The 16,705-nt window shown below is 39.5% G+C and overlaps 1 protein-coding gene across 1 annotated transcript in view; it reads right to left on the bottom strand.

Moving 5' to 3' along the window:
• The window catches only part of LOC119882406 (transmembrane channel-like protein 3), a 41,993-nt gene that overhangs the window by 11,055 nt on the left and 14,233 nt on the right, over positions 1 to 16,705 (bottom strand). Inside the window, exons 6-13 of the mRNA XM_038692428.1 lie at positions 14,982 to 15,080; positions 12,413 to 12,555; positions 9,450 to 9,597; positions 9,231 to 9,274; positions 8,361 to 8,508; positions 5,315 to 5,424; positions 4,816 to 4,894; positions 3,616 to 3,864 (exon numbers count right to left, since the gene is read on the bottom strand). Coding sequence (XP_038548356.1) covers positions 3,616 to 3,864; positions 4,816 to 4,894; positions 5,315 to 5,424; positions 8,361 to 8,508; positions 9,231 to 9,274; positions 9,450 to 9,597; positions 12,413 to 12,555; positions 14,982 to 15,080 — 1,020 coding nt within the window. The remainder of the gene's footprint in view (positions 1 to 3,615; positions 3,865 to 4,815; positions 4,895 to 5,314; positions 5,425 to 8,360; positions 8,509 to 9,230; positions 9,275 to 9,449; positions 9,598 to 12,412; positions 12,556 to 14,981; positions 15,081 to 16,705) is intronic.

The raw sequence follows: 16,705 nt of genomic DNA, 5'->3' as shown, positions 1-16,705 counted from the left end.
TTCATCACTCAAACCAGGCTAAAACCTGCTCATTATGTCAATAGAGTCTCTAGCTGTGTGTTTCAGCACTGCAGTATGCACTTCAGAGACTTGGAGAGAAGACATTATAATGTTTTTTCTCAGGTTAATGCATCTACAGAATGATTAAGATGAGCAGGTCAGAAATGTGTATGGCAATTACCGTGCAGGTACTATAAAAAGAAAATGACAGGGATAATACTATTTATACTACTATTTTGGTATTATAATGGTTTAGTTGCTCCATCAGCAACTTTTTGTCTAGACTAAAATGTGTCTCTATTGGATGGACTGACATAAAATTTCAGACATAAAATTTCAGACATTAATGTCCCCCCTCAGGATAAACTATGATAACTTTGATGATTCCCCTGACATTCCAAACTTCAGTTTATCCAATACTTTGGTTAACCTAATATCAGCTAAACTAATTATATACAGTACCCATTCAGCCTCAGCTGCAGTGGTGGAAAGTACAAATACTTCGTTACTGTACTTAAGTAGTTTTTTTTCGGTATCTCTACTTTACTTGAGTATTTTTAGTTGCTGCAACTTTTCGCTTTCACTTCGCTACATTTTAAAGTCAAATATTGACTTTTTACTCCGTTATATTCTGCACGAGACCTCGTTACATTGGTATTAGTCGTCTATGCAGCGCACTTGAGTGGAGCAGCAGTGAAAAACAAATGTAAAACTGATAAAGCCGACTCGGTGCGGATCAACTTCAGCCAGTTGATGTGACACTGGCATACGCAGAGACAGTGCAGCGCAGAGCTTTCCTGTCAAAGGTGAAGAAGGCGAATGTTCACAACTTTAATGAGAGGATGAAGAGGGACTACCCTTCTAGGCACAAGGTGAGAAAAATTCTATGAGAGTGAATTGCGGGAACAGCAGTCAGGTGAACCTGTTCTCTCTTCTCAGAGTTTGATGTAGATCACAGCAGCTGCAGTGAATCTCTCCGTCTGTCTGTCCCTCTAAGCAGCTGAGCAGCGCAGCTCTTGTCTGTGTTGTGGTTTCTTGCTAGACTGTGACTGAACAATGTTTATTACGTTTGATAAACGCAGACGGGCCACGGTGTTTATAAACTGTAGCTCGGAAATGCGTTCATATGCGCGTGCACGAAATTAAACGCATTCCAGCAAGAAATCTGTGGGACCAGTCCAGACAGGATGTGAGGGCGCTCCTCATACATCATTTAAAAACAAGACAGTAAAGTTTAGTTACAACTCTGGACTAATGCAAGATGGGAAGCAGTGGATTCACATTGAGTATTAAAGTGCTGATTAGCTGGACAGACTGGCCAATATGGATGCACATCTCAGTAAATAATAAGCATCACATATTCAGCCCAGTCATTTTATAAATAGTATTTTATATTTGAAAATGTATTGAAGGAAACCTGGAGGAGCCAGTTTGAATATGCCTGATGCAGCTGATAACATTAATATGTAGAAAATATCTATAATTTACAGGGGCTGTGCTGAAGTTTGTCAGTAGAGTAGATGCTGGATCATCAGCCAGTACAGGCACAGTTAATCCACATCCAGCCGCAGCCAGTACCAGCACAGACACAGTCCAAAATTCTTTAGCAGGTCTCACAGTCCCAGGTGAAACACATCCATCCTCAGCCAGTACCAGCACAGCCAGAGATGTACAGCCAGCATCAGATCCAAGCAGCTCACACCCTAAAGGAACAGTTGCTGCTCCACCACATGACCCAGCAGATTGGCCCCCAGTTTTATCAGACTTCATGGGGACTGAGTTAGTGCGCAGAGGTCGATTCAAACCAGCACTTGATTTTTCTAGAAAAGGTTTCTACTCAGGCTTCTTACAGAGGGAGGATTGTAGTGAGAGCATTACGGTGTCAGGTGTGACAGTGCAGCAGCTCTGTTTTTGCACTGGGAGTCGCAGCCAGTTTGTGACTGAGTGGTAACGTAGCTGGTAGAGTTTTGCGATATAAACATCTGAAAACTGAAGCCAGCCTTGCTCTGTTTGGGACTGTGAGCTGCCCTTTATGAGAGGTGCTGAAGTTAACGTGTGGATTTTTGCTGAGATTGTGAACTGAGAAGTGTTTCAGTTAGTTTTGGTTTCCGCCTCCTTGTCTCATCTTAGTATACCCAAAGTCCCAAATGGGGTTCTGTGTCTGTCAGACGGTCTGAAGGGGATACTACCACACCAGCAGAGCAATAACTCAGACTTATCCTCCCCACATATAGGAAAAATCCACTTGTCCTCTTGCGACTCAGTTTTACTTACTGTGATTCACTAAAACTTGTATATAATATACTTGTATTCAAACCTGTCTTGAGTGGATTTAAAAAGATAGATTGCGTTTTGTAAGATCAATACATTTTGATGTGTAGTACTTTTAAAACCAGGTACTTTTTTACTTTTACTTGAGTAGGTTTATACTGGATGACTTTACTTGAGTAACATTTTTCATGTGGTATCTGTACTTTTACTTAAGTATGAAAATTGAGTAGGGGAGAGCCAGGACGATTGAAACACTTTTCAGATATACATCATTTTAAAATATAAACGTTACAGACAGAAATCATTTGTTGTTGTCATCAATAACTCACGTCTGTGCTCTATCAATACCAGGTGTTATCTTGTAAAATGTGTAACAACTTCAATTTCACTTTGAAGGAAAGGTGCGCATTGTTTCATTCGTCCCTACTGTGCAGGACGGATGAAACACAACGATACATTTAAATAGTTTATGTTATTCTTGTTTTTCTTTAGAAAGCTTGACACTGCCCTTCTTAATATGTAATTGCAAAGTCATTATGTCCTTTTTCTTAATAAAAAATAGTATAAATATAACTTAGCTAGCTAACTAGAATATTCAACAGCTAATGCACATTTGGATTAGATATCGCCTGCCCTTTTTATGATCATCTGCAGCCTGTTTTCCTGGTCTACTGTGAAGACCCTGTTATTTGGCTGTGAGCATCCTGGTGGTCCAGCCTGCAGCCAAGTGGACACTGCCCCCCTCCCGCCGTATCTAAATAAGGTAGAATGGCTGTGATCATGACCATGGCACATAGAACAATAAACACAACTCTTCATTCAAAAAAAATTATCGCTTGAGTGAATTTACTTTCTGTAATTGAAAACAGCTTCTTTCATATAACTCTGTGAAAGTGTGACGTATCCACTAGATTTTTCCCTGTTCTGTTAAGTACTGTGGACTGTATGTGCTGAGGTAATTTGGCAAATCAGACGTATATGGTCTCCGAGAAAATCGTTGTGTTTCATTTGTCCTGTGTTTCAATCGTCCCGGCTCTCCCCTACTTCTTCCACCAATGCTCAGCTGTACTTTGTGCATTTACTGCTAATTAGAAAATGTTTATATTCTGATTAATAACACTATGATTTGTGCTAGCATTCATCATTCACAGCATGAACAGAAACACAGTGAAGCCTTCCAGACCTGGTCCTTGATCTGATACATTTGAACTGTATAAATACAACCACCGTCTGTCGTTATAATTTCTGTTCCTTTTAGAACTTATTTCACAGGACCTAATTTCTATTGAAAAAGGCAAGACATGTGCCATGTGACTGTAAAGTATAGCAACCAGAAGAAAGAACCTGTCCAACGTAGGTCTCCCAGCATTGGTCCTGCTGAGAGCGGGTGTTCTTTTCAAACAGAACTGTCTGGTTGGAGACAGTCCCTGAGCTGCTCCTGCCACTGTTAGTAACATCCAGCACCATGGCGATGGTGCTGTTGTGATGCTCAGAGATCCCAGAAACCAGGGTGGAGAGGCTGTCTACCTCAGACTGAGAGATGGTAGCCAGGAAGGAGCTGGAGTCAGACCAGTTTCCAGGATTCACTGGGACCTGGAAGACCAATATAGTATAGGGGCCATCACCAGCTACTATGTGCTATGATACTCTTAGATGGGCAACTAAGAACATACTGAGTGAGATGAGAAAACACACATATCAATGTCATGTCTGTGTTTAGTGCACAGCTTGAAGCTTTACTAGTCGCACGAGACACTGTGGCGCGGGCCTTCATGGATGGCTCACGAGCTACGAGCACACCGAGAGCCCAACACTTGTTCATTGCACTATTCTGAAAAACCAGGAGGCATACAAACAAAATATTCTGTGAATAAGCAACAAGTAAAAGAGTGTTACTGAAAGAACATCCAACATTGCTACATGCGCTGCCTGACAAGTATAGTAAACATTGCATTTGTGTAATACTGTTGCTTATCTCCTAATCAAAATTGTTCACTTTAGTTCAATGTATTCTGGCTGTCCCTGACCCTAACCCAAACACAACAGCTCCTCTATGCTGAGGATGCATTGACCTGATTATGGCTAAAATGCATGTTATTAATACATGTTTTTCTACTTGCAACCTTCTACTGAAGAAATAGCCCCTTTAAAAGTCATACATTAGTTCTGAAAAGAGATGTTGCATTGTGAAGTTTTTCAAATATTTTCAATTTATGAGGAGCACAAACAAAATTCCAATCCTCACAATAGTGGGGCACTGGCGCAAGTTTATCTCAAAACCTTGGTAGAAACTAAAGCTGTCTGTGTTGCCACACACTACTCGAGGTAAGTGAGTATAATGAGGGTTAAGTAACTCTGGGATTGTTACAATCTGTGATGACACACCTGATTATTTTTATGATAAAGCCACATCTCCAGATCTCTGGGAAGCAGCTGATTTTATCATAACTAAATGGTATGCTGTCCAGAACAATGAAATAAGACCTAACAAAAAAACTAAACAAGAAACAGATGCTTCTATTTTTCTATAGTTTCTATACTCACAGCAGAGCTCATGCTGTTGACCTTATCAAGGAGGGCAATAATGAGGCTGTAGAGATTCCCCAGGTATAAAACAAGCACTCTGTAAACACATAAACATATTACTAGTGTTAGTGTACACTAAGACTTGTGATGGATTCTGTAGTCTATAATTAGCAGGGGTGTGACGAGATATTGTGTCATGATTCTTTTCAAGGTGAAAAGGTGTCTCATGATATCAGCATGATGGAGTGTGCGGGTAAAAATAGCATAGAAGATGCCCCCGCCATTTTTAAATTGTTTGCGTGGCAGCATTTTGGAAACAGTAAACGGCAACCGACAGACAAGACACAAACAATATGTAAGCAACAGTTTAAAATGCACCTGCATTGTTTTGCATTTTGTGAATTTCAGTCAAATAATAGACTATTTTTCCAGTCATATATTTTGTAGTTGAAGATTTCTTTTTCTTTTAACTAGTGTTAAAATATTGTCTCATCTTGTTGTTGGAGTGATAGAGTACCTGGCCAGCTGGAATCGCAGCGACGTTCGTGGGTGGTACATCTCGAGCTGAGCAACCAGCTCAAAGGCAGACGGCGCAATCATGGTGATGAGAGAAACCACCACACTCACCTGTAGTTAGGAAGGACATAAAAGGGTGTTTCCAAAGATCTTTCTTTTGAGAAAAAATATTTTAACTGAAAATCATCATATACAGTGCAGATAGATATTGTTGTCTGTCTCTCCATCAGCAAAGATGTGAAAGTCTTAATTGTTTTGATAAATGCAATCTTGTTTGAAATGTATTCATGAGGCACAAGTGTGTCAAATTTTGAATTTAAAGTTTTTACATATAAGAAATATATAATGCTATATTTTGTTGGAGAATATAAAATAATTAATGGGGTCATGTCAAGTTTAATAAAAATCTATGTATCAAAATGGAATTTCAAATTCAAGAGGTTTTTAAGAGGTTTACTGAAACACCACATGTCCTTTTTGTCTAAATGAGAGTTAATGATACTGTCAATTTCAGGAAATCATGGGTAGTTAAATCCAATGAGAGGTAACAAATAGTGCACTGTGCAGACACAGGACTTGTAATTTTGCTGAAAGTTATTTCTGCATTCCACTCCACTCACATTTTTAAACCCAATTCAGTATTTAGTTTTCTTTCATTGTCACTTTTCAGCAGTGGTGCCTATAGAGCAGCTTTCATATAAAAAAATATCTTTGATATATATCAATTTGCTCTACACAAATTCTCATCACATGAGTTGAATAATTTAATTCACGAGTAATTGCCAATAATCACTTTGTAAAATTAACTGTTCCCAGTGTGGTTATGTGGGATGGAAAATGGTGATTACATGAAGTGATGAGACAGTCAGATAAACCATACAATGACTGATGACAGTTAATCGTCAATAAGGCTGCATACTGATATTTGAAATCTTTACTGCACCAACGAGCTCTCCAAAGGCCCAAAGTATGTTTGCTTTTAAATTTGCTTGCTCTTTTCTATTTCTTTACCTTTGGAGAGTTTTGAGGTTTGATATTTATGGATACCGTTATATTGAGTCATTTTGTATCTTTGTAATTTCTTCACTCATCTATTTTCTGACTGGTGGCAGATATGCTTTTTGTAAAGTCAAGGTGATAGTCCTCTGATTGGATGTTTGAGGCAGCTACTATGTGTATATACAGTTGCATCTCAAGAAAATGGAATATCGTAAAAACTTTTAAGTCAAAAATTTAAACTTTCATATTCTAGATTCATTATACCTAAAGGTTTACAGCTCATGGAAATCAAAAATCCATATCAAAATATGAGAATAAAGAATGTATAATACAGAAATGTCCACCTGAGAAGAGCCTTTAGTCTCTCAGTCTAGTTCAGTACACAATCACAATCATGGGGAAGACTTCTGACTTGACAGTTGTCCAGAAGACACTCATTGACACCGTCCACAAGGAGGGTAAGCCACAGAAGGTCGCTGCTGGGCGGGCTGGCTGTTCACAGAGTGCTGGATCAAAGCATGTTTATGGAAAGTTGTCTGGAAGGTTAAAGTGTGGTAGGAAAAGGATTCACAAGGAGTGGACCGAGGCTGGAGTCAGTGCATCAAGAGCCAGCAGGCACAGACGAGTCCAGGAAATGAGCTACAAGTGTCACATTCCTAGTGTCAAGCCACTCCTGAACCAGAGACGGCATGAAGCGTCTTACCAGGACTAAGGAGAAACAGAACTGGAACGTTGCTCGGTGGACAACAGTCCTCTTTTCTCAGTCTATGATGCTTTGCGGTGACATGTCTTCTGCTTCTGTTGGTCCACTGTGTTTTATCAAGTCCAGAGTCAATGCAGCCTCTACCAGGAGATTTTAGAGCTCTTCATGCTTCCATCTGCTGACAAGCTCATTTCCTTTTCCAGAAGAACTGCCACACCGCACTGATGCAGTAAATCTTTACAGAACTTTTTAACTTCAGAAAGTCAACATTTCTGTATTTTACATTCTTTATTCTAATATTCTAATGTTTTGAGATGTGTATTTTTGATTTCCATGACCTCTAAGCCATAATCATCAAGATTACAATAAAAGGCTGAAATATTTCACTTTATTTGTAATAAATCTAAATTATATGAAAGTTTCACTTTTTGACATAAATTGTGGGGAGGAAAAAACACGGTATAGAGAGGGTTGTGATGCTGCCTATATAATTGATGAAAGTCAGACATACCAAAACATAATCAAATACATTTTTCAGCAGTAAGCAAGTAAATGTGCAGGAGTTCTACTCATAGTTTGTAAGTGTATAAAAATGAGGGGGAGGCTTATAATGAATTGTTATGAACAAGCTAAAAAAGTACTTAATGTGACAACTCTCACTTGACACACACCATTTTTATGTCACGTCCCCCTACTGTGCCTCTGATTGACTAACCCTTACCTTAACCAATGGAGGCAACGAATACTAGCCAATCAGAGGCAGAGTTGTCAAAAATCTGATGGGGAAAAAAAAAAAATAATGCATCTTCACATTTGGCAACCAGCCCCTCCTCCCGCTATCGACGGCAACTGCTCAGCAGTGAATCCTTCACATTTGTGTTAATTCTATTTATCATAATGGACACATATATAGTGTATCTAAATAAAACTGTCACATGTAGTTTCAAAATGTGAGGATCTGTAGTTTTTCTCTGTTTCATGTCACTGTAAATTGAATATCTTTGGGTTTTGTGGAAATTTTGTTTAGACTAAATATGCAGTCTGAAGACTTAATGATTGATAAATAGAAGGTATTTGACGGATAAATCTGCAGTTACTTTACTTATATTGCCATATAAAGAGCTGAACACTGAACCAATTGTGGAACATGCTAATAGAAGAGCAGCCTCTTCGAAGAGAATAAAATTGTGTGCTGTCATTGACAGATGGAGGTTCCCATTCATTAGTCGGCATCCACTGGATCAGTCTCAGGTCTCCACTTTCATTGATTCCTTAGAACTGTATGTTGGATAATCTAATCAAACTAACGATGTTGAGGATGGTCATGTGTGCTCTGCTCTGCTACCTCGTTCTTCTCCCACAGCGTCAGCTCTGGCTTCTCCTGCTCTAGTTTCTGAGAACGGTCCACCACAAAGTAGATGATGTAGATGCTGCCGGCCAGAGACAGCAGCACCAGGATGTTGGCTAAGATACGCAGACTGATCAGAACTGCCCTGGAGAAGAGAGCACAAATTTAATATTCAAAATCCTAGCAGTACCTCAACATTTTAATTGGTCAAAATATTTTATATAGTGGAAACTGGTTCAGGAATTCAACTGGAGTCTGCTGCTACACTCGCATTAACATACTCTTCTAACTGCACATCCAACACACCCTTTACTACACAGCTCTGCTCATTCTTTTGCACGTCTGTTGCCATGCTGCTCACCTGAAAGCTATGCTGTCATTCTACTACTGTTCAAACCCTACTGTGCTGAGTTTGGTGTTTGCTTGCAGTGAAGGAAAAGGTCAGAGCCTAGACACCGAATATTAATACTGTCCATATTCTATATTCACACACATACATTTCACAACCTAATTTCTTTCTCCTGCTCTGACACTCGTATCTCAGGGTGGAGGATGACCTCTAACCAATGATAACTGAGATATGGAGTGAGGCCCAGAGCACTTGTTTGTCTCATTCTAATTTATTCTTTCACTCCAGTCATGTCCTTTTGTGATTTACAGTTTCTAGAACTTATGTCAGGATTAGTGCATATCACTGTGTATAAACTGTACAGTTTTCACATGCTGGGTAAATCAACTGGATTTGAAAATGATTCAAGGGGGAAACAAGCCGCTTATGGAGTCACTGCTTGGTTGTTTCAGGAAAATGAATCACTAATTAAGTACATGCACAGAAAACATGGGAAAACAAATAACAAAGACACCTACAGACTGGTATCCTTCTTCTTTTCCTGCTCCTCGACAATGGCTTCCTGTGCGTAAAAACATGCAGTATTATGTGTCTAATGTTAAAACACATCCAGCCACATTTTTTGATTTACAGTGTTCTGTGCATGAAAAGTGTTAGAAATACATTAATACAGAAATACAGGGAAAATAAATATTCATGCTCAAACATCTTGCTCAGACATCTTGTGTGTCCCTCACCCTGATGTTGTTGACAATGGCAGCTCCTTTGCTCTCTGCAGCCTCTGGGTTTCCGATTAGGTAATCCCATGCACAGAAAATTCGCCAGCAGAATGTGAAATTCTCATCAGAGGCACTGGCCAGGCTTAGTCGAGAGTTCTTGGCCATTCTGCAAGAGTATTATCATTTCTCAGTCAGTTGACACTTGACAGTTGAAACTCTGGACAGATTTCCATGGAGTTTGTGGATATTGATGATCCCTTGTGCTCCCTCTGACTCCCTCAGGACAAACCCACTACTCTTAAGGCTCTAAGAAAGATAAAATTATCAATTAATCATTCTTAGTAGGGGTGTGATGATACACAAGATGATATTTGAGATTGGGTTCACAAGATCGAGAAGACACGAGATTTTAACACTGTTTTTAAGAAATCTTTAGAGCTGGCAGGTGACAATTCACTCTACAGTCAATGCAGCTCCCAGTCATTCTGTGCTGCTCTCAGATCTGTTTCTCCTGTAGATCAGCTTATTTAATATCATCCCTGCTGAGTCATGATTTAGTCTCCCCTCCTCTTTTGTGTCTTTGTTTGTCTTTAAATGTGATTATGGCACCTTTTCACCTCAATAATGAATTATTTAATTTTAATTCACTTAGAAACTCCTGGACTTGAATAGCTCCTGTGTTTCAGCAGCTTTTCTGCTCATGTTCAAAACTTTCTGCACATCCAGAATCTCTCCCCCATAGGCTTTCTGTGTTCTCTCTCATGTCCAGAAAAAAGTCAGAATATTACCAGACTAACTTCATCATTTAATGATTAGTCTACCTGCCATTCACTCTTCTGTGCATTACGTTATTGATCCGCTGGTAGTAGCATTATCCCCTTCAGACTGTTTGAGCGACGCAGTTTGAAAATGCATGTGAAACCGAAAGTAACTCACAGTCAAACAGAGCAAGGTTGCGCTTTAGTTTTTAGATGTTTATGTTGCAAAACTCTACCAGATACATTTCCACTCGTTCAGCTGGGTGGAGTGAATTCACTCTGTGAGTCTTATCGGTTATAATTACATTTGTATTTCACTGCGAGAGAAAATAATGTGTGGCTTGACAGCGTGTGAAAAATGTCAATTGTGTGAGTCTCCCCTACATTAGTAGCCTACTGGGGGATGTAATGAACATTGCTGCCTCTAGGAAACACTATAGGGACTTTAGTCTATTAAGGTCATCACAACATCAGGTGGTGGTTGCTACGAGGCGGTGCTAGATGCTTAGTATCAGGGCTGGATTGGTAATCTGGCATACTGGACAAATGCCCGGTGGGCCGACGCACCTTTGGGGCCGGTGTAACATAAATTATTTATTTAAATAACTGTTTTTAAAAAATGGGCCAACAATAGACCCATAAAGCAGGGACAGCGACACTGGGCCGGCCCAATCACATCAGCTGCAGCACCCAACGTAGAGCAGGCACTGACACTTGAAGGAGTAAAGGAGGGCTGTAGCCCCTGGCAGTCTATGGTGTTAGCAAGTGACAAAGTGACTTGAGGGAGAGAGAGCAGGAGGAGAGTGGAGGTGAAGTGGTAAGCATGGAGTAGCTCAACCTGTAGGGAGGGAGAAGGGAGGTGGGGTCATTTACACTGGGGACGCTGGGCACATGTAGCCACCACTATTTGAAAGCATTTGTTAAAAATGTTCTATTTTTATATTCTGAATTGTCACCTGCCACCTGAATGCAGGAAATTAAGTGTTTTATAGCTCAAAATCTTCTGGGAGAGGACCCCCAAACCCTCCTATCAACTATTTCATCAATACAATGTTATATCTCATAGGCTAAGTGTTTCATCACACCCTTAATCTGAGCCCTTAGAGGAAGGGTGGTGTATTGGTGAGGGGTGTCCAACCGATTTTTGCGGGCCGCCTGTACCAAAAATGCCAGGGCCGATTTTTTGTCCCAGTCCAGCCCTGCTTAGTGCCATAAGGTGCATTTGACTTCATGCGTCAAAATAAGGCATGCTGGTTAAAAATTGTGTCCGACTTTCGCCAGTCCTGCAAAACATCACCATGTCACATGACATTGAAACCTCGCAGCCGCAGTTGCTTTTCTCTGGCTGCACAAAGTTGGAACCACCTTGTGCTTGATCACGGCATTTTTCTTTCTGCCCCAAGATCAGTCCTTGATCTCAGCTCAAAGTAGGCTCATGCAGGTAGAATGCAATTTGGCGGCTCCGTTTTTATTCCTTGTCTCCTGTTAGACTATCAAGTCGGCAAAAGTCAGTTCCTGCATCTCAAACGCACCTATAGTCACAACTTGCAGGGCCAGCTAACTACTGTACCTGGAGAGCTAAGCTAAGAATAATAATAATTCTTAATAAAAAATCACATTTGGTAATATTTGGTATTATTTTAAATCACTAGAAAGACTGATGTTAATTGTATCTTATATGTTATATTAGGGGAATATAGAGCTGGGGAACATGGCACCCTGTAAAAATAGGACCGTGGGAACAAGTACACACAGTTTCTTTAAGACACATATTTATGTCAATTTAACTCCTGCCCCATAACAGTCTGCAAACCATGCTTCTTATGTTTAGTTAGTGTATTGTACCCTTTCCTCCCAAAACTCAGCACTGTTGATGATTTGCTGTTGGTCAACAGCACAATGTCGAAGTTCCCTAAGGCTGCACTCACGCAAAAGATTTGTGTTGATTTACTTCCCTCCAGGAGCAGACCAGCTGCCATGGCCAGGACATTAGTAGGACTAAATTTTACTAATCTCTGATTAACTATTCATCTACTGTATTGTCAGCAACTGTCACATTTCAGTGAGTGACATGACAAATGACATGATCTAGTCATTATCTAAAACAGATATGATCAGAAAACTGCATCCTCAGGTATTAAATCACTTTGTTATATTAACAAATCATTATATAATCTTTATATATACCATTATCAAATGAGTTGTAAAGAGCATAATGATTACTTTCTTAACAGAATGATGAAACTGTAGGCAAAGACAGCCATCCCAACCAGGAAGTAGGCGAGGGGCAACCGGTACCCTGCACTGCCAATTTTCCTCACCCTGCCATAGTAACCATAGAATAACACCGAGTACTGCAGGTAGCCCTGTGGAGATACAACACACACACAACTAGTGTTCACAACAAACACAAAGAGGTACAGTACATAATGACATGAAAAGAAAATCCACCACAGGTAGTTTAAATGCTATTCAGTCTAACACATCATCATGAATGCTAAATCTGTTTGATGGATCTGATCAGTGAAATATTTGGTCCAGTGCAAGGTATCGCAACAGCTACAGACCCAAACTTGATTTATTTGTGATTCATGGTGCCTAGAGGATAAATTGACTCCCTGACCTTTCCTCCAATGCCTCTGTCACGTCAAAGATTAATATGTAACGGGCAGATGGAATATGTAACATCGCTGGCTTCATTTACTTTTTGTCATTCAGACACAGGTGATTTTCACCATAGTGTTTCTTTATGGCTTCACTCAGACTTCCCCTCCTGATCACAGCATTTAAACGCACCTGCCAGCCATCAGTTCATCCACACAACAGTCGGGGAGACCAGGCATCGTAACACAGGTCAGATGTACTAACACAACTTCTCCCCTTTCTGGTAGTCTTGTGCTTTCTCGTCTCTCTCCTCTCTCCTCCTATCACTTCCTGCAGGTTTTCTGGCTCTGGAGCTGTGGAGTCTGGATCTATGGCTGCGGGTCACCTGCTGCCCCCGTGTTCCTGCTCGACACCCTCTGCTACAATTATTGTTACTAGTCCTATTGTTATTATCGTTATTATAATCATTAACACTACTATAAATATCTGTACCATTTTTCATTCAGTCTATAGCAACATCACCTTTACTGTCTGTACCTCTGTGTGGATATTGTGTAGGCTGCCTCCCTCCCCTCTCTCTCTCCTTCCATCCCTCTCTTTTTCTCTCTGTTCCTCTCCTGCCCTCTCTCTCTCTCTCTCTCTCTCTCTCTCTCTCTCCCTCACCCAACCGGTCGAGGCAGATGGCCGCCCACCCTGAGCCATGGCTCTGCTCGAGGTTTCTGCCTCTTAAAAGGAAGTTTTTCCTTGCCTCTGTCGCCTAGTGCTGCTCTTGGTGGGAACTGTTGGGCTTCTGTAAATAACATCATAGAGTACGGTCTAGACCTGCTCTTTTATGAAAAGTGCTGTGAGATAACTGTTGTTGTGATTTGGCGCTATATAAATAAAATTGAATTTAATTTAATTTAATTGAATGTAACATGTCCAATTTCTCCAATCAAGAACAAGTTATAAATCATCTGATTCACTCTGCACATGCTCAATTTAGTCCTTGTTCCACACGTAAAATAGTAGCATCCTGTAGCAGGCACAGCCAATTTCAGAAGGAAAAAAAATGTTTAAGGTACGAAAATGTTTTCCTTACATCATATATTTTTGGTATAGTTCCCTGCTTTGTACTTAAACTCGTCAAAGTTAAATGATTCTTTTTTTGTGTATATCTTTTTTTTGTAATATCTTTAATGCAAGTTGTTAGTGCTAATGTTTTAGATGTAAGGTCAGCTAGTTCAAAGCTACAAGAGTTTGGGTTAGTTGCAACAACAATGAAAATGTTACAATCTACCCCAAGAAAATGTTTAGTTGTATTTATGTTTTCAATATGTGTCTAACACACACAGTAATGTTTTTAATGTTTTATTATTATGTTCAAATTTTAGTGTGAGTGAGAGCATAAACACACACACTAATATTCAGTTGATGCACATTTTGTTTAATGTGTTTACTACTAGGTCAACAGTATTAGGATCACCCCCACACACACACATACAAATTATGTTAAAATAATTTAATATAATAATTTGTGTTGAATAAAAAGCTTTCAACATAACTTTTTTCTCATACTCCTTATTACATAATGTTACGTTTAACCCCAATGTATGTTCCAACTATCCCAGACTATGGGGTGAATTGTAACTAAACAATGCATGTTCTGTCTGTGTTGCAGAGACAACAGCTACACAATTTAATAGCAGACCTGTGTATCTAGTGTTTTTCACTGGTTTAAAAGAACTCCGAGAACAGAAATGTCAAAAATGTTACAACCATATCCCCTATATCTACCCTGTTTCCATCACTCATCAGATCATTATTTCATCTACAGTTGGTAGTGTCTCAGTCTCAGTGTTATTCATGCTGACTTTGTTATGTGCTCTATTTACCGACTCCGCTTGTGCCTTCAGAATCACCACTTCCCCAGTCTCCCTTTCTGCCTGTTCTGCTTGCCTGCCCGCCGCGTCCATGCCATCCTCAGTATTTCCTGTTCACACTGCCATCTCCCGTCATTATCATTTCCCCCTGAACTTTACAATAAAGTTTTATAAACTAAATCCTTCTCAGCATAGAATAACAACATATTAAGTTGGGGAAAAGGTCAGGGAGGCAGTAATGCAGTAATGTAATTTTTGAATAATGGCCCATTGTATCTGTTAGTAATGTGCTATTGATGTTACAGTAAAAGGAAAAAGAGGCTTGCCCCAAGAGACCAGATGGTGTCCAGGTCCTGGGCTGAAGCCAGATGCTCCTTGGGGATAGTTTTACTCCTCGTTGTTCCAAATGGAGCTCCAGCCAACAGCTAGTACACAAAACACAGACCAATTCAATTGATTACGATACTTTAGAAACATCTTTTATACTGTGTACAGAGAGAGAGAGAAACACAGAGAAACAGGGTAGTTAGTTTGATTTAAACTTTTTATCTTGTGAAACAGATTTTGTTTGGTTTTGGGAAAACAAGACTTTCTTAAAGAACCATCATCGGCGGGATTTCAAACAACGATGAGACTTCATATCGGGGAAATCGACAGTCATGCAGAGAAGCGGCTGTATTTCTTTAGGAAACTTCAGAAGGCTAACTTCTTGCGCCAAGTTCTTATCAAGTTTTAAAGTGCAATAGAAAGTATCCTGATTAATTTATTTATATCATTTTATATAATTATTTTAGGGTTGCATGGTGGTGCAGTGGTTGGCACTGTTGTCTCACAGCAAGAAGGTTGTTGGTTCAAACCTTGGTTGTTCCAAGCTTCCCTTTGTGGACTTCACATGTTCTCCCCGTGCAGGGGTGCGTTTCCCGAACAACCACAGAAGCTAGCATTGTACTATGTTGGTACGATGCATTGTTAAACTAACAAACATCTGAAATCGTACTTTGTTGGTACCACTGTGGTTTGGACTAACTTAGTTCGAACCAACATAGTTCCAACTAACATGTTTCCAGGTGTGTTTGTCTGACTTTCACAGCAGGAAACTCACAAAACGTTGTCATATTCTGCCTAAATATGTCAGTTGTGACATTATTGTGCTAACTTATTATTTAGGCTTTTCATATCATAGTCGTACCGGCCATAACAAGAAAATCAACAATAGCATTAATGAAATCAACAATATAAATAATATATATAACCTAATCGTTTTATTTAGCCTAAATATAGGCTAGAACTTACAAGACAAAATTAAGAACTATTAGTGATTACAAGACATTTAGTGAAATAGGTTTAATCCGCAAGTATCTTCAGTTTAACAATTTAACACTATTATGATTCCCTTGGCCGCAAATGATATCAAGGTCTTAAGACTAGCTCACTGTGATAAGTGACTGTAAATGTTCTCTATTGAGACAGACATGGGTTTGAATCCTGTGAGTTCCCTGTTTATCTTTGTTATAATGGCAACGAAAGCTCTCAGGAATTTATTCATTGCAGCACTTTCATGAATTTTATGCTGTCCCTTTTTATATTTGTTTGTAATTAAGACTAGAGAACACCATGGTCCTCAGAGGCCTAGAAATGTAAACATCAAACTAATATTAGAAGTCTTATCTTTGCATTCTCCATTTTGTCCTTTAATCTTTGTACTGGTGACTAATATTAAATCAAGTTATTGTGAATAGACATGAGATCTGTGAGAAAAACACCTGCTGTTTATAGATGGTCTACACTAAGATAGTACTGAATCAATGCAACCCTACCCATGACAGATAAATACATTTAAAAGTACTTTTATAATTACATTTAAAAAGAAACTTCACCTTAAATATGTTTGTAAAGCAGGATTATCTAACATTCCCTGCTTAAAACACATTATATCCACCTCCTAATACTCCTTTTCTGCTATCTGTGGCGTAGTTGTAGCTGTAGTTTGAACTATGCAACTTAACGACAGTTTGTGCAAACGTTCGTCGGAACTATGGTTTCGTGGGAA

Source organism: Micropterus salmoides, unplaced genomic scaffold (assembly GCF_014851395.1).
Source record: "Micropterus salmoides isolate LMB-PRFRI ecotype aquatic unplaced genomic scaffold, ASM1485139v1 Ms_hic_scaffold_3, whole genome shotgun sequence".
Taxonomy (NCBI): domain Eukaryota; kingdom Metazoa; phylum Chordata; class Actinopteri; order Centrarchiformes; family Centrarchidae; genus Micropterus; species Micropterus salmoides.
The sequence above is the reverse complement of the archived record's forward strand: the minus strand, read 5'-3'. Positions and strand labels throughout refer to the sequence as shown.